Here is a 25,449-nt window from a genome sequence, read left to right on the forward strand (position 1 = left end):
CGCCAGGGCCTAGAGTCTTGGATGCATGGCCGTCGGCCAAAGGCCTTACTTCCAAGACTCTAGGCCCTGGCCACAACCATCGCCGCATGTGGCACCCATGCATACACCCCTTGTGTTGCATTTTTATTGGGAAGTTGTGGGGAGTGCGTGTGCATGCACCCAATAATACACTTATACCTACTTTATGACGTATGTTCTGTGGCCTCCTTGTACGCACAGAAAATGAGCGGTCCAATAAGGCCAGTATTGCAGCCCGTGCAGTGCACGGGGAAGTTGTTAGATTTATAAGGACACATGTGGTGTTAGGGAACATTGAAATTGACAACATGTCCTGAATGCATTGTTTTTTGTAATAGTTATCATTATAATCATTAGTACGCCGCCATGGGTGGCACATGCTACAGTGGTTGTGGCCAGGGCCTAGAGTCCAAGGCCTTACTTACAAGACTGTAGGCCCTGGCCACAACCACCGCCACATGTGCCACCCATGCACACACCCGTAGTGTTGCGTTTTGTTTGGCAAGTTGTGGGTAGTGCGTGCAGTGTTGGGTGCATGGCCGAAGGCCATGCAACCAAGAACAAAGTGGTAAGTACTAGAGTTGGAAGACACTACACACCTATCCCATGTAAGATCTACAGACACACACCTAGAAGGGAAGCCTCTGGGCAGAGGTACTTAACGATAACACACATATAGAATAACCCCCACTACCACACATCACCGAGGTAGTTGTGGGGAGACCCTGCAGTCTTGGGTGCATGGCTAAAGCCCATGCACGCAAGACTGAAGTTATAAGCAGTGGAGTTATAAGTTAATATGGGAGTGGTGGATTGTGGTTGTTGTGTTCATGCCCTAGTTTCTTCACTTCATGGCTGCAGACGATGGTCCGCATACATATGCAGCAATGGTTGTGGATAGGAACTGTACTCCTTGAAACTTGGTTGTAAGGCATAGGTGGTAAGTTACTTACTGCAGACGAAAGGGCAGCCTACAGGCACTGCAGCATATTACTACCATAGATTAGAAGAGTTGATTGCCATATGTAGAACATGCCTGCCAATATACTTACTCCTTACTTTGTTCAGAATCCATATTTTTTTTTACAATTGGTTATCATACTTGGCAGAAGAATCAGTTTTTCCATTTCTGTGATGAAAGAAAAAGATGTTAATGTTTGCAGTTTTTCCACATTTGACACATTGCATAATAGACAGTTCACTTTTTTTTTAGACCCTTATATTTAGTTTACAAACCAGTGCACTGTGCTTTGCGCTCAGTTTCTGTGTTTGCTTTTCTAATCTTTGGGTCTGGGGAAAAAAATCCTTGTCGGATTAAAAAAAAACCTTCATTTCTTATGCAACTAAGTACTTCATTTTTTCCTTTCAGTGTTTTCTTCATTTTTCTAATCAATGTTATGTTTGTTGCCTTGATACCTGTAGGCGTATTCTAACTGAGCATGTGTTCTTACAAATGTTTGATACTCATTTATTTGTGTCGTCGTTACATCCTGTTTCCTTCTTTGTTGCCTTTCTGCCGATTTTTAACAACAGTTACATACGTTTAGGCCTATTCTGCCTGTGCATTTGTTTCCAACGATCTGTGATAATCATTTATTTGTGTCATTTTTCCATCCGGTTGGGAAGTTAAATACCTGTGGGCGTATTCTAACTGTTCGTAGTCTTTCACATACTTTGTTGACAATTTTGAAGTACACCTTATTACGTACATTTTGGCTTCAAGAACATTAAATACGCATTTGTTAGGTTAGCTGGCAACCTCTGCTTTAGAGTAATGGTACTATCATTACATTCAAACCATCCACAACTCTTTTTAATGTATGCAGTGTAGTGACCTGCATTGGTTGTAGCTCCTGCATGGTAGATTATTCCTACTGTTGTAAAGGTTTTCTTTCCAAGTGACACTTGACTGTGTGTAAATCCAGTTAGTTTGCAGTTGTTTTTGGTGCCATCTGCATTATAACGTAGAAGCATAACTATTATGTAGGCACTATGTGATTGTATCAGTAAGGTAGAGCGATTTGTCGGAATTGCAAATACTACATAATCTGCCATGGTTTGCATTTTGTACAAGTTACTGAAATGGAATGCTCTCACAATTTGGTATGGTAATATACACAAATTGCTCATTTGGAATTTCTTCCTATATCACTTTGTTACAGAGAGTGCATGTATGTTTCCACATGTACAAAATTTGGAAGAGTTCATTTAAAGGTATGCTTTTGTTTTCCAATACTAATAGTATTTACATTAGAAATTCTTGTGGATCTTCATGTGAGTGCATAGTGAATCTCACTATTCCAGCACAGTCTTCCAATTGTTGCCTACTCCATAAACACTATGTGTTGTCAGGATTGCTTGTTGCGTTTCTATGCAGCACTAACATTTGCAAACACAATTGGTCTGTGCTGTGCAGGTAAATATTGTTAACAATTGGAGGCAATTGAAATAGAGTATTCATTGCTACATTTGCATAGCAATTTACCCCACTTTCATTTGTAAATTTGAATGGGCCAGCAAGTTCTGTATCTGAGTGCATTTTTCGTTTTTTCTGTTGCTTCGTTGCCGATGTGCCTGGTTTACATTCCCTAATAGGTTCTTCTATGTTTGCGGCAATTGATGAAACTTTAGCTTCTTTTCTTTTTTTTGCGGAATTTCCTGTTGCATTTTGTTGCATTTCTGTTTCATTTACTTTTCTTTTACCACGTTTCACTTTATCTGGAACAGGGTATTGTTTCAGATGAGGGGTGTACAGTGAACGCAATCTATTGTATTCTAGAATGCAAGGAATATCAGCTTTCACTTTACTTGAATCAAAGTTTATTAGCATTAGACCGTCAAGTGTACGTAAGCGTGATAATGCTACGTAGCTCATGCCTTCCTTAAACACTGTCTTTCCTATATCTATCATTGCTTTCTCTAGGGTAAGACCATGGGATTTATGAATGGTAACTGCATATGCAAGAGTTAGAGAAAATTGCTCTCTACGTACATACATGTCTTTGAAGAGAAGGAATCGAGCCATTGAGCGCCCTATCCTTTTTACTTCTGAAACTTTATCAAAGCGAATATTGACAAACTGAATGCTGCTATCACGTGGCTATGATTGAAAGCCAACAACTGTGCCCAGTGCTCCATTAACTAGCCCTTGCTCTACGTCAAGGTTACGTTTCAGCATTACTCTACAATTTAATGATAATTTCTATACTTTTTCCAACCCAGCTGTGTTGGAGATTGAATTTTCTAAACTATTTAGTCTTCTTGTGGCTTGCTCACACATGGGTACTGTCAAACCATGTACGTCTAGTTTGCCTGTGGCGCTAATTTCTATTATTGCTTGCATTTCTTTCTTTAACATTGTTTCATTGAATTTGACAGTGTTCGGGTTCTCAAACTACTTCAAAGTGCGACACAAGTGAGACGGACAGTTAGCAACTGGGGCCATGTTGCCAATCCTTTCGTTTGTACTGCGCATGTGCACGCATGCAATGTTCACTGTACGGACAGTTCCTGTGTCCTTAGAACAACTCCATTTTGTTTGCCTACGAACTTGATAGCCACTGTGCCTGTTCCTACGCCCCCAGGCCCGTCACTTGCATGCGAGGATAGGTTCTTCAAAACATTCCTTGCCTTCATGAAATCACTGCAGATGGGCACCATCCCAAGGGAGGGGGTCATCAAGGAAATGCTCCCTCCGATGCCACCTCAGGCTCCGATGGCAGCCCAGACCCTGGTTCCAGTTCAGCCCTTGGTTCCCACACTCGCACGAGTCACAGTGGTTCTGCCTCCGGCGCAGCCCAGGCACTGCCTGTCGGCACGCCACAGCTTCCTGCACCAAGCACTCCTCCTACTGCTGCCGACGTGTAGGCCACAGCGGGTGACGAGGATGAGGATCAGGATAATACGTCAGCTAAGGCTTTCCACAGATGTGGCAGAATACCTGAGTATTTCGCAGCCAGAAATGGAACAATCTGAGATGGGGGTCCTGGCCGAGGTGCTGACCATCCGTCCTGCCAAAAGAATTGGCATCCTTCTACAAAAGGATGTAGAGTCCCAGACCAAGAAGGGATGGGTGAAGCCTACCATGCAGCCTACCAATAAACACCTTGTTGCCATGTAAAGGCAGCGCAGAGGGGGACTCGCTCATACTGTCGGTGCACCCGCCAACCACAATCCTCTGTTATAGCTGCAGCCTCCCTTTATTCCAAACCGCAATCTTCTTCATTTCCCCCCACATCAGCACTCCTCGACAAAGAGGAAAAGCTCTTGGAGTCCTACGTCAAAATGATTTACTCAAATGCCACGCTTCACCTGTGGCAGCAGTGGATCTAAAGCTTTGGTGGGAGATTGCGGACTTCCTCAAGTAGCTTCCCGCACATAGTCAGGCGCGATTCAGGGCTATGTTGGCAGAGGCAAAAATAGTGGCCCAGGATATCATGGAGTCCACAGTGGCTCACATTGACACCGCGGGCAGAGCTATCTGTGTCGCCACTGACATAAGGACGACAGCTTGGCTTAAAGCCAAAGTTTAATCCTGATGTGTAGGAGTGCATTCTAGACCTGCCATTTTTTGGATGGGGGGGCTTGCTTCAATTGACCACGCATGAGGAACTGGATAAAAAGAAAAATAACTTGCAAACTGCCAAGTCCTTGTCATTCCTGACAAAATCTACACCCAAGGCCTATAGCCAAAGTCACCCACGCTCTGAGAGAGCTCGTACATTCTGTGGCTTCAGGGGCTTTCAGGAGTGACACGCTAGACAGACCGACCAGTCTCCTAGACAGCACAGGCGCAAGCAGCACAACTCCTCTCACATGGGGGTTTTCCAGACACCATCCCAGGCGCCAGCCTCCGAGGGTAAAAAAGAGTGACATTGCCATCCAGATCCACAAGTCTCCGGTGGGGGGCAGGCTTGCCCTTCACTTCCATTCGACGAGGGCAAGGTTCGCGGACCCATGGATCCTCTATGTGCTTTCCACAGGGTTCTGTCTGCCGATCCCTCAATTTCTTCTTTCCTCCCCTTCACTCCCACAGATTGGGATGGCAACTCTTTTGGTGTAAATCTGCTCGCTTTTTGCGAGTCAGGCAGTGGAGGAGGTTCCAGCTTCGCAGAGAGTCATGGACTTCTATTCCAGGATATTTGCCATTCAGAAAAAGAACAAGGCTGGCCTGAGAGCTGTTCTATACCTTTCTCCCTTGAGCCTTTCCCTACCCCTTCAAAAGTTTGATGGTTACGCCAGCACTCATTGTGGAGACACTTTATGGGGAAGACTGAATGTGCTATCTGGATCTGAAGGGTGCTTACCTACACGTGCCGATTTGAAAGCCCCCTTGTTCCTTCATGAGGTTCAGGATCATGATCTTTCATTTTCAATACAAGTCCTCCCGTCTGGCCTCAATTCGGCTCCAAGGGTCTTAACAAGGTTAATGAACTCGGTAGCAGCTCTCCTTCTGGCAGAGGGCTACCAACTTTTACCCATACCGCAACGATTGGCTAGTCCGAGCAGAGTCACCCAAAGCTACACAGCATCAGCACTTATGCGCATGCCATTTGATCTGGGTTTCTCTATAAATCTCAAGAAGTCGCAGTTACTGCCCACTCGGTCCTTATCATTCCTGGGGCTAATCTGGAATATGAGGGTGTAGAGGATCTTCCACTCGGCAGAGAAAATCACAGCGCTAAGAAAGGCCACCGGGCATTTTCTCAGCAGACCAGTGACCTCAGCATGGTGGTACCAGCACTTGCTTGGCATTATGGCGGCTTGTCTCCTGGTTGTGCATCACACAAAAGATGAGGAGATTGCAGTGTCAACAGTGGGACGGCTCACTTGGACGTCTACGTCGCTGTCGCTGTAGGAGGCTTCTGAAATGGAGTTATCGGCAGAGAGCTCTTCAGGGGCACCCTTCTTCTTGAAGAGGTAGGGTCTGTTCCGGGAGTTCGCCACCTTGGTTGGACCGAAGAAACAGTACTAACCAGAACAGCGTCTTTCCTGCGCAGCCCAGGAAAAGGGGAAAAAGCCTGCAGGCACAAAAAAAACCAGGTAGTTCTGCTGAAACGGATGATTCTTGAGATGATAAGTTCTGATCTGGGCCGTAAGGAGGATGTACTGGTGGAGTCCAAAGGTGCAGCTGCAACCTAAGAATGTCCAACTTCAGAAGGAGCCAAGAGGAAGTTCAGAAGCCTTGGAAGGGAAGGCTGTGCAGATCAGTCTGAGCAGGTTGGAAGATAATTGGACCCAAGCTGCTCAACAAGAAGGTGAGTATGTGTCAGACACGTAACAGGAAGCCATGAGTTCCAGGTAGACAGAAAGGGGGAGTCGGGAAGCAGCCGGTAGCTACCACTAGGAAGGAATAGTCGCTAAGGTAAGTAGTGAGCAGAGAGGTCACAATAATAAGCGGAGCATAAGGGATAAGAAAAGGAAAGTTGTAGAAGGTGGAATGCAACAAGAGGAAACAGCGAAAGAGCAAGAGCGAGCGAGAGAGTAGAGAGGGAGAGAATTTCGCCCGGTTCATGTCGTTAATTAAGCACGGCGAACAGACAAACAAAGCTGAAAAGGGAGGAGCACCGAAAGTGCAGGACTGAAACAACAGGAACGTGTGCTGGTGGAGGAAAGGACACGAGGCGAGACTCGCAATCGGCAGTGAATGAAACCCACAGCCGAAACGAACCAATAAGAGCGGAGGTCAGAAGGGTGCAGGGCAGAGAGGAGAAAACACAAGGGCTGAACGCAAAAGTACATTTCACAGTAGTGGTTAAGGAAAACAGCCGACACGAAGAAAAGCAATAGCACTACTAAAGTTGCAAAGCACCTAGGGGGTGGGTCTACCAGGCATATATGAGAATCCCCCAAAAAACACTAGCATGCTGCTGAGACAGCATGATGGAACGTCCATGGCGGATCTTCCACCGGGACCACAGCTTCCAGGAGCCTTTCCCCGTGACATGCAGCTACACTTCTCAGCCTCTTGGAATCAGGAGATGGGCTCCCAGGCAGCTCTAATCGGCATACCACAGCCCTTGCATCTGGTCCTGGAATGGTGGAGTGCAGAGACCAATCTATTGGCGGGCAGACCCTTCAGGCAGCATTCTCCAGAAATCGCTATTACCAGGGACTCGTCCCTAGAGGGATGGTGGGCTACACTGGACAACCACAGTGTCCACGGAGTATGGCCACAATAGGAACAGCTGGAACAAATCAACTGGCTCGAGATGATGGCCATCTGGCTGGCCCTAAAAGCGTTCCTCCCTTTGTCAACAGCACGTCTATCTGCATCCAGACAGACAGCTCCCCTTGCATTTATTACATCAACAAGCAGGGAGTTACCAGGTCCCCTCCGCTCTGCCGACTGTCCATTGACATTTGGGAGTGGGCCCTGCCGAACATCCACTTATCAGCAGTCCACCTGCCGGGGGAATCCAACTGGGTGGCAGTTGAATGAAGAAGTCCTGAGGGGGATCTTCGACAGGTAGGGTTACCCTCAGGTAAACTTATTCGCCACCATGAACAACAGGAAGTGCCCTCAGTTTGCTTCCTGGTTTGGGCAAGGCATCTCTTGTGGACGTATTGCAGATCCAATGGCACGGCATGAATGCATATGCTTTTCCCCCCAGGCCTCTGATCCACAGGGTCATCTGCAAGGTCCGGGAGTCACCGAGCCTTTGGCTCATCCTGGTAGCGCCATGGTGGCCAGCAAGACTGTGGTACTCTGAGCTCCACCGTCTGTCGGGCCAAACTACAGCACACTTCCCGCTGGTTCCAACCCATTTACTCTCCCAGCCGGGGGGCGCAGGGGGTTCACTCCGCTCTGCAGAGGTTAGTCCTGGCAGCTTGGTTCCTGAACAGGTCACTCTGAAGCATCGTCTCTTGTCACAGGACAACCTGGCTATCATATAGGGGGCAAGAAGCGACTCCACCAGGAGTCATTAAAAAACAAGTGGTCCAGTTTCTGCCACTGGGCCAAGACAAACATTGATCCGCTGACATGCTCCCTGGATGATGTGTTATCTTTTTCTGCGCATCTGGCTCACTCAGGTGTGTACTTAGACACCTGGCGTACTTATCTGGCGGCCATAGGTGGCCTACAAGAATTCCAGGGACGGTATATTCTCCTCTTCCAATCCGGTGGTTAAAAGGCATTTAGCGGGTCTGACCAGATTATACCATTCTGTCAAATGTACACATCCGGTCTGGGACCTTAACTGGTGTTGGGCGACCTGGCGCACAAGCCCTTCGACCCCATGGCCTCAGCAGTCAACAAGCTGGTTACTATTAAGACTGCCCTGCTGGTTGGCCTTACTTCAGCACGCCGGATCAGCGAAATTCAGGCTCTGGTGGCTTCAGAGCCCTCTACCACGTTTCACAGAGACAAGGTGGTGCTTGGAACGCATCCTGCCTTTCTCCCTAAGGTTGTTTCTTCCTTTCACCTTAACGAGGAGATAGTACTCCCGACATTATTTGCGGATCCAAAGGATGAGGCTCAGAAGGTATTGCACTGTCTGGACATCAGGTGTGCTATAAGATTTTATCTGGACAGGACAAAGAGCTACTGTAAATCGGATGCCTTGTTAATCACTTTTGGTGGATCAAAACCAGGCTGTCAAGCCTCCAAGGCTGCCATAGCAAGGTGGATGTTTATTGTCATCAAGGAGGCATATGAAGGGCAGCACAGGCCTTTGCCAGCAAACATACATGCTCACCCCATCAGAGCAAGGCCACGGCTGTGGTCTTCCAAAGACACATCCCATGGCAGACGATCACCAAAGTGGCTACTTGGGCTTCCCCATCGGCCTTTTGCAAGCAGTGCTGCTTGGATGCCAGTGCCAGATCGGATGCAGCATTTGACCAGGCAGTATTGAAGAACTTGTTTTCCTAGAGGGGCAACTCTCCTCCCAGGGCTGCATACAATTGGAATTGCCCATACAGTATGGAGGAAAGTGGATGGGACGTAGGAGTAATTATAAGTTACTCACTCTAGTGACTAACGTACTTTTGGTCCACAGTCCCCTTTCCTCCATACTTCCCACCATCCTCCCCCTTAATAATTGTGCCATTAGGCAATCATAATATTGTCGACGTGTCAAAGGGGCCTGAGGAGTGGCGCCAGTGGGCAAAGTCAGGGGATTGCATGCTCCCGGGGCCTCGCGCATCTAAATTTAAAGGGGAAGACCATTTTTTCTGGTGAAAAAGGTTGTTTCCCATCCCTAGAGAGGTACACCCATACGGTATGGAGGAAAGGGCACTATGGACTAGCAGTCTGTTAGTCACTACAGTGAGTAACTTATAATTTATCCAACAAGGGGGTCCTTAAGTGTAACAGGTAGTTTTCACTGATTTCTAAAATTGCACCCCACTCTCAGCCAGTGGGCCACTGTGGGAGGCTAAGTTCCAGGAAATGGGGTTTTGCCTGACAAAAGGAAGCGTGACAAAGTAGACAGACTGGGCTACAGCTTCATTCCCAATCCTAAACCAATAAGGGAAGCCTTTTAAAGATGTATCCACACCTAAATCAGCGCTAAGATACATGACTTAAATGCAGTGTGAAGACCCGCTGTCATTTTTCACTTACACCAGTGTTTACACTCTATGATGCATTTACTTAAGGTTGCCATACAATTTGTCCTCATCAAATGCACAGTTTTTCAATTTATCTTAATCCCCAGGTAAATCAGGAGTCTTTTGCTCACTTCAATTCCAGATTGGAGAGCATGCTTCTGTTACTTGTTGGTTTTACTGGGAGTTACTTCTGTCTTAGTTCTATTTACTTTGAATTTTGAAAGGGAACAGAATGGTGGAACTGGTTAAATAAGGATCTATTTTAGGATTCAGGGTTAAACAGTAAACCAAGTAGATAATTTGTTTAAAGGTGGACCTTCTGAATTAGAGCACCTACACCCAATGTCTTCAATGCCGTTATCTGCACGTATGGCAATCACCAATGGCTCAATGTCTAGGTTAAACGAATGCGGTGAAAGCAGGCATCCCTGTTCGGCTGCTTGGCCAATCTGTTCACTGCTGTACATCCGACTGGATTCGTATGGCGATCCAACACATCTTGGACATTTTGACTAAACCCAAGCCTAACCAGAACATAGGATAAACGGCCCCACCAAACTGATCAAAAGCTTTCTTAACACAATTGCACTCTGTAATCTCAATGTTAGATTATTTGCCAAGGTCTTGGTTTGTAGATTAGGCCAACCTGATCAAGTGGGCTTGGTTTTGTGGAGACAGGCTTTTAATGATATTTGGAAGACATCCCATATCCTGGTTTAAGTAATCCCATAGCTCTCCTCTTCATAGTCACTGAGAAGGCTTTTGACTGGGAAGACTGGTATCCGTTTCTGTCTGAGATCTTGAAAAAGATCCTTGGGAATTACACTGCTCCAAATTCACAAACGTTGGTCAATGGGTAGCTGACAGAGTGGTTCCAGCTGCAAAGAGGAACAAGGCTAGATGTTCCCACTTGTCTTTGTTAGATACTCCAATAGATACTTTGACTTGAAGGACCAAGGCAAGATTTCATACATAAAGTTGTGTTTGGATGTAAAACGTACAAATTAGCAACGTTCAAAGATGTGTTGGTCTTATTGACAGACCCTTCTAGATCGCCCCGAGTATTAAAGAAAGAGATTGACGCACTTGAAAGTCTCAGGCTTTAAAATGAACATTTCCACATTCGAACTACTGAGTATAGCCATCTCTTTAGTAGAAAAAAACAACTCTAGAGGCAATGCATCCAGGTAAGTGGGTGAAATTATTTTAGACCATCTGTATACGGCTTATTGGCTCTCTTTCATGCTTTCTCTGCTCTTTCTCTGTCTGCCCCCTCTCTCTCCATCTCTGTCTATCTCTTTCTATGTGGGTGATAGCCACATTGTCAGGTAAATGTTGGCTAGTGCCACCTTAGCCCTTGCTGACAGCTGCATGACCAGAGGAAAAACGGATATCTTAATGGGGGTGGGAGGGTTCTTTTCTTGCAAATGCAGCTATTAAAATGCAAAAAAATGTAATACATTAATTGTTCTAACATTGCTACTCACTTCCCATGCATATTTTAGTAGTCATAATAATGTTGCACAATATAAGATATTTTCTGGTAGGTTATTATTCCAAAATCTGGTACACTCCTATTGTACTCTTTCAAAGTACCACTATGAGAAAGAGGAAAGGAACGATTTTATTATATAATGAAATGGGCTTGTCCAACATATAGATTATGTAGTGACAACTCGCCATTTGGAGTTTTTCCCCTGGTGTAGACCTGTGTTACCATGATACTTACCGTTGTGTAACATGTGCCTATGAACTCCTGAATATGTCTAATGCCTCCGTGTGAACTTTGCTGTTGACACACAGCCTTACTGTATGTGCTGTAACATTCACCTGTAATAATTGGTGGATCCATAGTCCAACTGCCAGATTTGGGGATATTGATCAGTTCTACGAGAACACACACGTCTAAAACATACCTTTCGAATTAGTGCATGGTAAATCACTCCATAGTGCAGGTGACCAGGCTGCTCTGCTATTTTCCTGCAGATATTTCTGTTGAGGTCTTGCTACTCAAAAACGTACTGACTGCCTGGCATGGTGTCTTCAATGGAAACTGTCCAATATTGCAACTTGAAATATCCACCCAATACCATTTTATACTTGCCTGAGCCTAGTTTAAATATTATAGCTTGATCGTCATGATAGAACAATAGAGGCTGTAAATATAACTCTTAGGATATTCTGTGAAATGTGTGTTTTTTTTGCACAGGGATTTGTATCAGGAGGAAAGGATGGAGTTGTTGGCCTGTGGGATGATATGTTTGAACGATGCTTGAAGACATATGCCATTAAACGAGCGGCGCTATCATCTACCTCTAAAGGTATTTACCATGACCGAATGTAGACTTTAAAGTTCAAGAAAGATTGAATTCTGATGATTTGTAAGAAGGTGTTAGTAGATGTAATGGCACATTTCTTCTTGGTAGGAAATTGCTCATGTGGCACATTTTTTTAGACTCATAACCATAATGAAGCATAATTTAAATTGTATTTGAAATATAGACGTCTTCCTTCAGAACAGGTGATAAAACGAAGTTTAAACAAATATACAAATCTGTTTACCTTGGATTGTTTTTCACTCTCCATGTCAGCTTGGTATCTGTGTGTACACTGTGTTCTGAAAATATGAGATTTCATTGATCTCGCCCCATTTTCACTTCCACTTCTCATTGGTGGCTTAGAATCATACAGATGTAAGAATGTAAATGCATTTTTGTATATAGCAGAGACAAACCCTCATGCTCCCCGTAAGAGCCAGAATCCAGATAAAAACATTGTCTCTTGGATATTTGCCTTTCAAGCGTAGGCTCAATACCTCTGCAACAAGTTCACTCCTTAACCTCTCCACCATCAGTGAGTGGTGAGTAGGGTTGGTATTTGCAGTGAACTGAAAACTAGCAAGTGCAGTGGTGGTTAAAATAAAGAATAGGACCAAACTCATGCCTTATAATGTGGGTGTTTGGGAAGATAACGTCTTCCTTCCTATCTGGTGATATACTGGTAGCATGTAAGGTGGTCGCAGCAGAAAGCTGTCTCGCTATTTTTATTGTTCTTCGCTTCCATTGTTGTTGTGTTATGTGCGTTTAACTGGCAAAACTCATGCAAGTGTCAGTGATAGTAGGATAATGTTCAAACCAACCTATAAACCACATAGACTCTGCATTTTTGTATATAGCAGAGACAAACCCTCATGCTCCCCGTAAGAGCCAGAATCCAGATAAAAACATTGTCTCTTGGATATTTGCCTTTCAAGCGTAGGCTCAATACCTCTGCAACAAGTTCACTCCTTAACCTCTCCACCATCAGTGAGTGGTGAGTAGGGTTGGTATTTGCAGTGAACTGAAAACTAGCAAGTGCAGTGGTGGTTAAAATAAAGAATAGGACCAAACTCATGCCTTATAATGTGGGTGTTTGGGAAGATAACGTCTTCCTTCCTATCTGGTGATATACTGGTAGCATGTAAGGTGGTCGCAGCAGAAAGCTGTCTCGCTATTTTTATTGTTCTTCGCTTCCATTGTTGTTGTGTTATGTGCGTTTAACTGGCAAAACTCATGCAAGTGTCAGTGATAGTAGGATAATGTTCAAACCAACCTATAAACCACATAGACTATTGGTTTGACCTAAATGGATTGTACTGTAATTGTTAGTAGCTCGTTTAGATGTGAATGATTCTACTGACATAATTGTTTGCTGCGTTCCATACAAACAACATTTATTTAAAAGAAACAGTGAATTCACAAACATCTAGGTGTGACTGAACATATCATATGTCTTCCAGGACCATAGATGTCTGGTTATCTTGTAAAGATAGATCCTCAGCCCCACTCTGCCTCAGTTCTCTTCATTGCACAAGTAGCGTGCTGCCCCAGTGAATAGTACAGTAATTGGTACAAAGCTAATTAAATATGGTTTAATAGGAGACTAATGCACAGCCTGATGGAAAAAGAAGGTGTCAACTGCATGAAATGCAAGAGAAATGTGACCTTCATAGCACGCCCTACTCCTTTTACTGAACAGCGTACCCTGCATAATGCATTTGCTATGTTCATTGTGGCCGAGTGTAACTCTGAGAAACCGCTTTAAAAACTTGTTCCCGAAGGGAATTAGTCATTGATAAGTAAGCATTCCTACATACATTCTAGAGTGGAAACATTTGTAATGTCATTTTTTATTTTTGTAAACAAATGTATACATCATTAAATCATTTATATCTCAAAGCATAACAATTTCCAAATAACAAAAATGTCTTTTTTGTGGACAGAAATAATTCCCTTCTATGAATACCACATTCTGTCATTGCTAAATTACAAAAATACATTCAAACTAATCTCTAAAGTTTTACTAAACATGATACAATCTCCAACAAGAATAAACATTTAACAAGTGTCTATTAGCTATTTTGGTCCAACACCTAAAAAGATAAAAACGCCAACACTCTTATAAAAACTTTTTTTATTTTAAATGACATACAAGTACTATTGGTAGCTTTGCGACCATTACTATACATACAGTTATAGCAATCAATACAGTCCTCAAAAAAATCTTAATGAAAAGTGAAATCCAGATAAAGGGGTAATGCGAAACCGTACACAAAACAAAGGACAATAATAAAAGAAACTTAAATTATGATACTTGCTCATACAGCCCCAGTCCTTTGTTGCAACATATCTGTAAAGGAGGTCTATCTCAATATCACAGGGGGGCGCGTGGATGTGAAATAAAGTTCCATCATTATATATAGTCCCGATTTGGTCTTCTATGGGGACATTTTATCTAAGGGGGCAAACACTGCCTGTGTCAGGGCATTCCAAGCAGCCACATCAACACTCACTCCTTTCATTCCTCTATATACAGCTCTGTACCAAACAGAGGTCTCAGTAATCGCCCACCTCTGCATGTCACACCACCATGCATCAACCCTGGGTCCCTCCTTTGCCTTCCAGGCCATGGCAATCCTGCGCTTGGCAAGCACGCAAATGGTCTTTCATCCTGGTACGGTGTGTCATGTATTTTTTAGTCCGCAGGAACATCCCCAAGAGACGGACTTCAGGGGGCCATGAATGCATCTCGATACCATTGTGGGCTACTTTATATGCAATGGCCGCCCAGAATCTCATAACCACTGGGCAACTCCAAAATATATTCAACATGTCAGCCGTATCATCGGCACATCTAGGGCAAAAATGCTGTACTGCCCCACGAAACTGGAATATTTTGTGTGTGGTCATGTATGCCCTGTATGTTACATACCATTGAGACAGTTTAAATCGAGCATTCCTAGAGACCCTCTTGGTGTAGATCAAAGACCTTGACAATTCCTCATCCGTGATGGTCCTACCCAGTTTTGCCTCCCATTGTGAGCGCACTTTCAAAGCGGGCTTGTTCAGTTTATTCAATACCAATTTGTACATTCTGGAAACAACACGACCCCCATCTGACATATGATAGATGGTTTCCAATACCGGGTCAGACTCCAAACTCTCACGAAATTCAGGCCATCATTTACCAGTCTTCTTCAGCAAACCCAAGTGCAACAAGAATTGGCCCTTAGGTATTCGTGAGATCTGGGTTAGGGAATCGAATTCCATCACCTTCCCTTCCTGCAACACATCTCCCACCGTAGCCGCCACCCCATTGGCCTCCCAACATCTCCTAAAACAAACATCAACACTCCTATGTAGTTTGTAGACATAAACATACTGTTATTGACCCTCTCTTAAATCATGTGTTTATACTCCACCTGTGTTTTCCTTTGCTTCAGTGGCTTAAGTAATAATATTAGCATACTTTATCGTACTATATAGAGCCATAATTAATGTCACCAACTTAATTGTTAGTCATCTCAGTATAAATAATTAGTACCCATTCTGATTGGCCTTCGCCGAGGCATTACCCGGCCTGGAATCCCTCTGCCGGGATTCCATGCCTTTATCCCTGGTGGGGGGCGTGACAGCCCCTCAGCCAATGAGGAGACTCGAAGCGGGGCCATCCCCCCTCCGAGCATCCACATGGGTGGAGGCCGCCTTCGTCCCCCGCTGGGGATTCAGGTACGTTTTTTTTTTTTTTTTTCCTTCCGCCCTCCCAACCCCACTTACCTCCTTCTCTGTTGTCTTTCGGCAACGGACGCACTGGGAACACTTCTGTTCCCAGTGCGTCCGCTACCGATCTTGCAGGTGGGGGTACTAATAGCTATATGCCCCTCACGGCGGGGGCATTACCTTAGTCGGTAATGACCCCGCCGCTCAGGGCACATTGCTTAAATAACATTTCATTTAAACTAGATCATTGTTCCATGGACATCCATTTCGAATGGTTATGCAAACAACAATTTCAGCAAAGCAATCATCCAACATACTGTAAGCAAGACAGAAACCTGCACTTGGACCGTTTGTGGCTACGTGACAGATTTAAAGGAACATGATGTTATTACTCACGAAGGTTACAGTGTTTACATATCAATGAAACACATTCCAAAGGAAATGGTGTAATCTATACAGATTTCATGTTATACTTATGGAGATCATATTATCTTCAAATCTTGCTGCATCATCTATAAGGCTTTCACCCTGAAGTCCCCTAGGAAGGAAGGACCTAGAAGACCGGCGTTCTCTGTCTATGCTCCAAGACTCTGGAACCTCCTCCCCATCAACATCAAGCTCATATCCTCGCTTCTACAGTTCAGGTACAAGCTCAAGACCCCCTCTTCAAGAAACTGCTCTTCCCTACCACCTAGGTCCACGCTACTTTCACCTCCCACCATTAAGATAGAGGATAGGTTGGAGTGAATAGCAGAGGTCATAAAGTTGAAGACATTCATGAGAGCAGTTTCTGTGGAGTGGTAGGAGTGGAAACCTGCTAGTAGGGGGTCTCGAGGTTGTGGATTTTTAAGAAATTGGTAAGAAGGTTGAACGCAACCCTTTCCAGGACTTTAGAGTAGTGCGGAAGGAGATACATAGGGATAAGGTTTTCAGGCAGGTTTGGGTCAGCCCCTTGCTTTTTTAGGAGAAGGATGACCATGGCTATTTTGAAAATGAAGGGAAAGCTAGTGGGGTTGAAGGACAGGGTGAAGAGTTCAGCAAAGTGAGAAGCCACTAAAGGGGCCAATAGGCTTGACTAGTTTAGAAGCAAGATGGTCTGATAGGGCATAAGAGGTGTTAACCTTCATCAGTAGGGATAGGACATCTTCAATATTAGTGTGACTAAAGTGGGGGATAGAGGCAGCGGATGATGGCATAGTTGGTGGAGTGTACAATGTAGGAAGACGGAGTGTGAACAGGGTCAGACAAGAGTCTCTAATTTATGAACTTTTTGCACTGAAGTATTCAGCTAAATCATTAGGTGTGAGTGGAGTTGATAGTAATAGGGTTGGGAGGAGTGAGTTAAGTGTGATCTGTAGCCGGCAAGGATGGTTGGAATGAGAGTCAATGATGGTGAGGTAGAATCCCTGTTTCACTTTATACAGATAGGATTTGAGAGAGTTCAGAGCAGAGAGGTAGAGTTGCAGGTCTTCACGTGAGTGGGTACACCTCCATTTTCACAGTAGCCGATGCATGTCTGTGCAGAGATAGCAAATGAATAGGTTGACCCATGGTTGAGGACGCTAAGACTTGGGGGTGAAATTTAGCGGTTAGAAGTGGGAGGAGAATGAGTCCTAGTAGGGATTGAAAACTGGAACAGGCAGTGGTAGAGGAAGAGGCATCCAGTGTGAAGTAGGAGAGTGAGAACTGTAGGTCAGAGAGAAAAGGAGGAATGATAGAAGGTTTAAATTTCCTTTTAGTAATAGATGAGGCAACTGGTGAGAGGTCAGAGGGTGAAAAGGAGATGTGGTGGAAACAATTTAGTGATCAGATAGAGATGGTGAGACAGAAGTATAAGTGACTTGGAGAGAAGAGGAGATGAATAAGAGATCCAAATAGTTCCCCCTGTTGTGGGTTGGTAGGTCATGGATAGAGTGGAGAGCCACCAAGAAAAGACTGAAGTTTAGATTTCTGAGAAGTGGTTGGAGAGGGAAGGTTAAAGTCGCCTAAGAGAATGAGGTGATGTTTAGTGGAAAGCGAATCAAGGAGTTGCCAAAGTTCATCAAAGAATGGTCCAGTGGCACTAGGAGGATGATAGATGGAGATGATGTGAACCATGTGAGGTGGAGCAATAGCAGAGGCGGTGAATTCAAAAGAGGTTGTAGAAGACGTGGCATTGGTGATTTGTGAGTCGATGAGGCGGGAAGAGACTAGGTGTCGGACACCTCCACTACATAGCAAGGAGATCTAAAGGAGCAGAGCTGGCTTGAAAGTAGTCAGTGATAAAGGACATTTTGTTGCATACAGACCGACTATTCCAGAGTACAATTTCAGTTGATGTGGCAAGGCAGAGTAGAGAAGTTGAGTCTCAGACGGAGAGAGGCGAGGTGGGGGAGGTGTAGTTTGCTTGTTGGCTTTGTTGGAAGTAGGAAGTGCAAGAGGGATGGAGTAGTGCATAGAAGTTTTGAAATGTTTTATGATAGGGGTAGGAAAGGAGGAAGTTGTAGCGTGATTGGAGAAAGCGTATAGAGAGGTGAGTATGAGGAACAGCCGGAACAAATGTAATATAGGTGAGTACCGCAGTGTGTAGTGACAGCACAGTAATTAGCAACCTATGGGTACTCACAGGTGCAGCAGGTAGGAAGGCAAAAGCAAAGGCTCATGGGAAAAGGGGCAAAGAGGCTGGTCAGTGGCTAATCTTCACCCATTACTGTTCCACCCTTAACTGGGACGCCCGTAGGGAGTTCAGATAAGATGTCACATGCTCTTGTCACCTGATCATGCAGTCAATCGGTGATTGGTCTCTCTGATTTTGTCTGTGGTGTTGCTGGAATGAGGCGATTTATTTTCTTCTTTGTTGTTCCCAGATGAATCTTGATTGCAGCAGGCTTGGTGGTCCAGCAACCTGCTAATCAATCCTTCTCTTTCAGCTCAAAGGGCAGTGGTTTTAGACGTTACAGCCCTTTGTGAGAAGGGCACAGTTGCCCCAAGCCTAGCAAAGGCAGAGAAGGTTTTCACACCCTGGCAGGGGTGGAGGGGCAATGAAAGGCCAGTCTTCGTTGGCATCTGATGCTTGGGTCCTCAAATTGTTGAACAAGGCTTTTGCCTACCTTTTCTCAGGAATCCCCAGGACAGACCTCCTGCTCTTCTGGTTAATTCCTCTATGAAACGGAAAGGAAAACAGAACTGAAGCCAACGGGCGCTGCATGCGCTATTTATGCTGACGTCGACGATCGACGGAGGCCTTCGAGGGACATCGACGCGACGACACTGCATACAGCTCAGTCCGTCCAAATTACGAAGCAGCAAAGCTGGAGAGATATAATATAATAAGATGAGGAATACATAGGAGGAACATCCAATCGAAAGAACGTTACCAGGGGTAAGTAACATGTTCTATAGCCGTTCAACTACAATAAGTAGCCAGATGGCTATCAGACGTATAGATATCTGAAACCAAACTATTGAGACACGCTATTGCACCTTACACAATGAAGGTGGCTCTCTGGAAAACCCTATACGGTAGGAATAACCCCATGCTAATAAAACTGGGTATTTAAATCTGGTTCCAAGCATGTAAAAAACTAGGAATGGTGGATTCCTTACTCCCTGAACATACTGCTAGGACCAGGCCTAAAATGCAACCTATTGTATTACATCAAATTCGCCCATTATGGCAAGCGCAAGGCCGTAGCCACGCAGGGAGACCTATACCTAGACTGCCAGCTACAAACCTTTCAGAATTGGAGCACAGCCGTGGCATACTATCAGAACAATTCCTAGCTTTTATTGCCTTATGTCGAATAGCTAGATGAACCAGGAATGGCCTTCTAGAAGAACCTGTATGGGACCCGGTGCTAACCACTCTATGTGACGGAGGAGAGAGGCCCCGAATAGTAACAGTAATATATGATGTTATATTGGACAAAGCGATGCAGAAAGAATTAGAGATTTGAAAACCATGAGAAGACGACCTGGAAACCACTTTAGACAATGCACAATGGTGCACCAGGATGCTGCACCCTAAGATGGTATCATGCAACCAACGATTCAAATTGATCCAATATAATCTTTTACATAGTGTATATTGAAATGGTAGATTATCAAATCAAGATGGTTCCCCGCCACACCACATCACTGCCCTAAATGTGTCTCACAAAATGCAACCATGATGCATATGTTCTGAGAATTTCCGAAAATTGTCTTATTAAGGGAATAGATACAGCAAACACTCACAAGGTCTGCGGTAGGACGGGTACCTGTGGAACCGAGCGCCTGCTTGGTAGGCCTTCAATCAAGAACTGTGAGCAAACAGAGTTGAAACAAATGTCTAAACCTGGCTATTCTCTTGGCTGTCGGGTGGATAGCCATTGCATGAATGTCGACAAAGCCCCCCAAGCGTTAAATTGTGTGCAGCTGACTTGGAACGCTGGGCAAAAGCAGAAATATTTATACTACTTTCAAACAATTATAAGCACACTCAGACCAAACTAGAGACCTTGATGCAATGGGATGTGACACGTACAAGAGAAACAGACTATAAACCACTTTAAATGATCTCTCCACTTTTAATACATTCCTTGTTAAACTCCTGTACATTGTCTATATGCATACGCAATGCCATTGACCAATCCCATCCAGGCCCAAACAAGACTTAGTTCTTCTTTACCTTGTTCCTATAAACAAACTAAGATAGTTAATTATTGGTTATAGCTGTGGCGAACATTATTTCCTGTTTTCTTTTCATTTATCTTACACAGTTGATGTCGCTCTTATGGACAACATTTACCTTTTTGAAACTTGTCTACAACAAATGTCTATTAATATGTAAGCTAAATGATGTACTACCATGATGCTGAAAAATGATCACTTGTCAAATGCTAAAACTGATTAAAGAGATTAAAAGAGAACTACAAAAGGTTCATAGATTGGAGCGTCAAAACAACAATCACAAACATTGGATATCTCTTTGTCACTGAATAGGCAGATCATCTAGGTGGCTACCATTTGTAAAGGAATGTTGCTTTTGATATAAGCATGCTAAGAAATTAAACAAAGAATATCACTAATGATGGTAATCAGATCACTTGGGAATAATAAAACTGTCAGAAAAGTACAGTTACAGAAAACCTTCAAAAGCATTACTAGAACATACAGCTGTGTGCTTCATTTTCAGATCAGCCATTCAGTTTTCTTCTCTTTTTCAGGTTTGCTGCTGGAGGACAACCCATCAATCCGTGCAATTACTTTAGGTCATGGCCATATATTAGTAGGAACAAAGAACGGAGAAATCCTGGAAATTGATAAAAGTGGCCCAATGGCTCTGCTTGTTCAGGTACGTACCTTTCCAACACCGCCTTTTGTTCTGGAGTGTAAGCTGTGTTTTTGCTTCTGCTGCTTGATGTTTTTTTTTTTTTAGTGAGACGCCCATCTGAGTGTGTATTTGACAGATTTTCCTTTGCTATGTGTGTTTGTGTGTGTGTATATATATATATATATATATATATATATATATATATATATGTCATAGGCGCCCCTTTGCGAGAACAAACACAGCTAAATGACCTGTTCTTTGAGAAGGTATCCCACTTTAGCTCACTGTACCTTTTAACAGAAGGGAAAGAACCATTTGCATATCAGTCTATGCTCCGCCCAAAAGGACAGTCCGGCACCTAAATGCAATTCTCTTCTGAACAAGAGTACCAACAGCAATCCCAGACACGTGTTTCAACCTTGTTGGGCCTCATCAGTGAGGTGGATCTGTGCCCCTCTGAGTACAGTGAGCAAGTGGTCCACGTCTGGATGACCCTTGGAAATTTAGGGTGACTAAACACAAGTCCGTTAAACAATCAAGCCAGAACGAACACGGCTAGATGACCTGTTTTTTGGGAAGGTACCCACTCGAGAGTCCGCAGCCAGACTTAATTCCTGTAACTAAGCTTTGCATATTCTTGTACTGCTGCGCCCGGTTACCCTTGGGTTTGATGCGCATTATAAATAATAAAACAAACAAAACAAACAAACTTTAGCTCACTGTACCTTTCACACAAGGGAAATACTATTTGCATATCAGTCTTTGTCCCTCCCACATGGGCAGTTAAGCACCGAAATGCTGTGGCAATTCTCTTCTGAACAAGAGTACCAATACCAACAGCAACCTCAGACACGTGTTTCAGCCTTGTTGGGCCTCATCAGTGAGGTGGAGCTGTGCCTCTAAGCACAGTGGGCACGGGGTCCGTGTCTGGATGACCCTAGGAAACCTATGGTGACTAAACCTAGGGTGACTAAACCGCAATCCCCGCCCTATAGTTAATGTGAAACCATTGTACATAGAGTTTTTTCAAAGTTCTATTGCTAAGAACATTTGACCCGCTGGGCACATTTGGATGACGTTTTCCCCCCACAAAAGTTTGTCACTGGCCCTCCAAACATTATTATGAAAACAAACAAAAAACACGGTTTTCAACCTACTACCATTCATTTTTCCATAGAGAAAAAGTGCAATTCGTGTTAAGCTGTAGCACATAACCCGCTGGATAGATTTGGACCGAATAAGAAACAACTCTGGCACAAAGCGTTGACTTAATTTCCTTGACTGGTTTAGGGTAAATCAGTCTGGTATTTTTTATAATATTCATTGTGCATAGTGCATTGCAGCAGAGAGGCATTACAGAAATCAAAAATCACCATTTTTATTTTTTATCGATGTGACCGATGCACGCAGTAATATCTGGGGAAGCCGGAAATGAAAAGTGCTCAACAAGCTATTTGGGGGAGGAAAAAGGATGCAATTGCATTGCATCACATTAGGGGTGTGGAGGGAGAAAGAGGACACAATGTGAATTTGGGGAGCTGGGGGTAGTCTGTGGGGCCAGTTTACAGTTGGAACATTCTCGGTTTATCGGGGGACTACTGGCGGTGTCTCGTGAGATTACCATGGCAATATTGCAAGACGTGCTCCGAAAATAAATTGCAGCACACGAACTGAAGAGTGATAGGGGGGTAATAGGAGAGGGCCAGGAAGGAAAAAAGCAATTGAGAGGAATGGGGGGGTGACCAAGGAAAGAGGATGTGGGCACATGTTAGTGCTTTTGAGGACGTGGAAGAATTTTTGATTTTCAAGCATTACTGGCGGAATCTCACAATAGATGCAACTCCATTGCTGTTATCGGGGGAATCTTGTGAGAATAGAAAGTGGAAAGAAATAAGAAGTGAAGTTGTAGGTATGTCTTCTTTAGATTAATACTCAACATTATGTATTTGTATCTACAGTCATATATGCATGAGCCGGGTATGGTTTAAATGTAATTATTGAGGTTGGGTAAGCATGTCTTATTTTAGGTATTGTTCTCTGTTTGTCTTATAAGTTTAATAACTATAGCATGTACTTTATGCATATTTTGCACTTGATGGTGCCTTGTTAATAAAAGGTTCCTTTTAGGGGTGAGGGACCATGTGTGCGGGGTTGCTGAGGAGAGCTCATTGGGAGTCTTCAATATAGGAAGCTTCCCTCATGACCTTTGCGGCAAGGACAGAGAGGAGTGGGGGAGTTGTGGGAGGTAGGTGGGGGTGCAGTGGGCTAGTTGGAGTATTCTGTTAAAATGGAATGCGTATTTGGAAAGTGGATTTGGTTGTGATAGTAAACATAGAGATTGGGCGAACTTGTTTTGCGACAGATATATACACAAGTAAACGTTGAGCAAATTACATATTTTGAGCTGGAATGTCAATGGACTAAATTCTGGGAACAACCACTCCTTATCAAATTTCATATCTCTATGATGTCAAAGATATTGTTGGTATAAAGGAGGTGCATAATTTCTATGCAGAATGTGATTATCTTTCATGGATGGGTGTTGTAGGTGTGTTAGCTATCTCCCAAACAATTCGATCAACACAGGTATCCATTTTGATTTATAATCGAGAGGTGTCTGTAGTTAGGCACATAGTTGACCTCAGAGGATGGATTTCTGCACACGCTTCTGCTCTTGTCGAGCATTACTTTAGCCACTATGTAAGCACTGAATGTAGATGAACCTGAGTTGTTCAAATGATTTTAACTGGAATGGAGTAATTGACATAACCCATTGCTTGTTTGCAGGGATTTTAATTTAGTACAGGATTCAGTAAGGTACCAATCCACAGCAAGGGTTGTGAAGACTTGCCTGTACAGTCTAACCGTGGCACATAGTTTAGTGCAAGCATGTAAGGTAAAACATCAGACCATGAGGGGATATTTATTTTATTTTTCTAATCCATACGTGTAGTGCAGCAGCATTGATTTCTTATATGCTGGGGTAGAGCTATTGGAGGGAATGGAGTCTAAATACTTGTGGATTGCTCTATCAGACTGTTAGGGGATTTTTCATAAAGTCCACTGTGAGGTAAGACTTTATAAAATTATCCCAATGATTTTTATCCCCAATGATTAGATCCCCAACTCTTAATATCAGTCTGTGATACTCATGGAACCGTGGTAGAGTGGCAGAGCAGTCAGGCTTATCGTAAGAGGAAGATGTGAGCTGTAGGGCAGTTGCACATCTTCCTCCTATGATAAGCCTGACTGATATTCCACTCTACCAAGGTTCCATGAGTAGTACAGACTAATACTAAGAGGTGGGGATCTAAAACCATTGGGATAGTTTTATAAAGGCTTGACTCGCAGTGGACGTCAGGAAAGCTCCCCTAACACTGGTGTTACAGCTGGTGGGATTTATGTATGTTGGATTACATTGACTCCTGGTTCTATTGTATTCAGAGAATCCATCCTCAAGGCTACTATACTGTAAAGGTACTAAACCATGTCCACTATGGAAAACTATAAAATAGAAGCACCTGTGCCTCTTACTGTTCAACAACTGAAAGAATTGTGTAAAGAAAAATATCTTGGTACTAAAGTACAGAAAGCTGAGTTAATTCAAAATGTGTTGGATTACCAAGTGTCTGTGAGTTAACCTGTAACCCTACTCGCAGAATTGATCTGGAGGATAATTATGGTAAAAGTATAACACTTAGCCCTCCTATTCCAGAAAGTGAGGGAGATGATGATGATTGGATGAAAATGTAAATGTTAATACACCTCCCAATCCTCTGACCTCACCTCTACCTATGACTAACATGTCAGCAGAGCTGGTTCTTGAATTAGAAAAAAGAAAAATGCATCTTGAATTTAGGAATCTGGAGATTTAGTCTGAGATGTGAGACAAAGAAATGTTAAAGGAACTGCAACTCTGGGTAAAAAAGATGCAACATGAGCTTGACATGAAAAAATGGTCCCTTGATCCCACTTCTGTTTCAGAGTACTCGTCTGACACCTCCAGGAACAGGAAGCCCCGTCTCCCCAAAGATTTGGGTGGTATGTTTGATGCTAAAACTGATATCTTGATTGGATGGGTACAATTGATTTTACATTTAAAGTAAAAGGTATATGTGAAAGTGAGCTTGTTCTATGGGTAATCTCTAGGCTCCACCAGCATGGTTGTGTTGCTGTGATGGAGTTGAATGATGCTGATGGACAAGATCACCAGTGGGTAAAAACTGCTCTCATAGCCAGGTTGGGGAAGACCCCTTCCAAATACCAAAAAGGAGTTAGGGACCACAAGAATAGAGATGGTAACTTGTGGGTCACGTGGGTGGGTGAGAGCCTGGAAAACCTAGATGGGTGGATCAAGGGCTACATGTTGAGCACTTATGAAGGTTTGAGATGTCTTTAATGCTTGAAAGTATTTTTGATACCTGTTCCCCAGAGCTGAGACAGGAGCTTGCTGACTTTAAGGAACTGGGCCCCAAGATGCTAGCACGATCTGCTGACTTGTGGTTGGCCAACAGGGCTACTCACATGGATTCTGGGACTCCTCAC

The 25,449-nt window shown here is 43.9% G+C and overlaps 1 protein-coding gene across 3 annotated transcripts in view; it reads left to right on the top strand.

Annotated features, from left to right (window-relative positions):
• Nucleotides 1–25,449, top strand: part of EML6 (EMAP like 6) — a 3,038,586-nt gene that overhangs the window by 1,517,803 nt on the left and 1,495,334 nt on the right. For all 3 annotated transcript variants that reach the window (XM_069608236.1, XM_069608238.1, XM_069608237.1), the window contains exons 19-20: nucleotides 11,783–11,894; nucleotides 20,798–20,925. In XM_069608236.1, coding sequence (XP_069464337.1) covers nucleotides 11,783–11,894; nucleotides 20,798–20,925 — 240 coding nt within the window. The remainder of the gene's footprint in view (nucleotides 1–11,782; nucleotides 11,895–20,797; nucleotides 20,926–25,449) is intronic.

The sequence above is a fragment of the Ambystoma mexicanum genome, chromosome 4q (assembly GCF_040938575.1).
Source record: "Ambystoma mexicanum isolate Mex_15411 chromosome 4q, UKY_AmexF1_1, whole genome shotgun sequence".
In the NCBI taxonomy this organism is placed as follows: Eukaryota; Metazoa; Chordata; class Amphibia; order Caudata; family Ambystomatidae; genus Ambystoma; species Ambystoma mexicanum.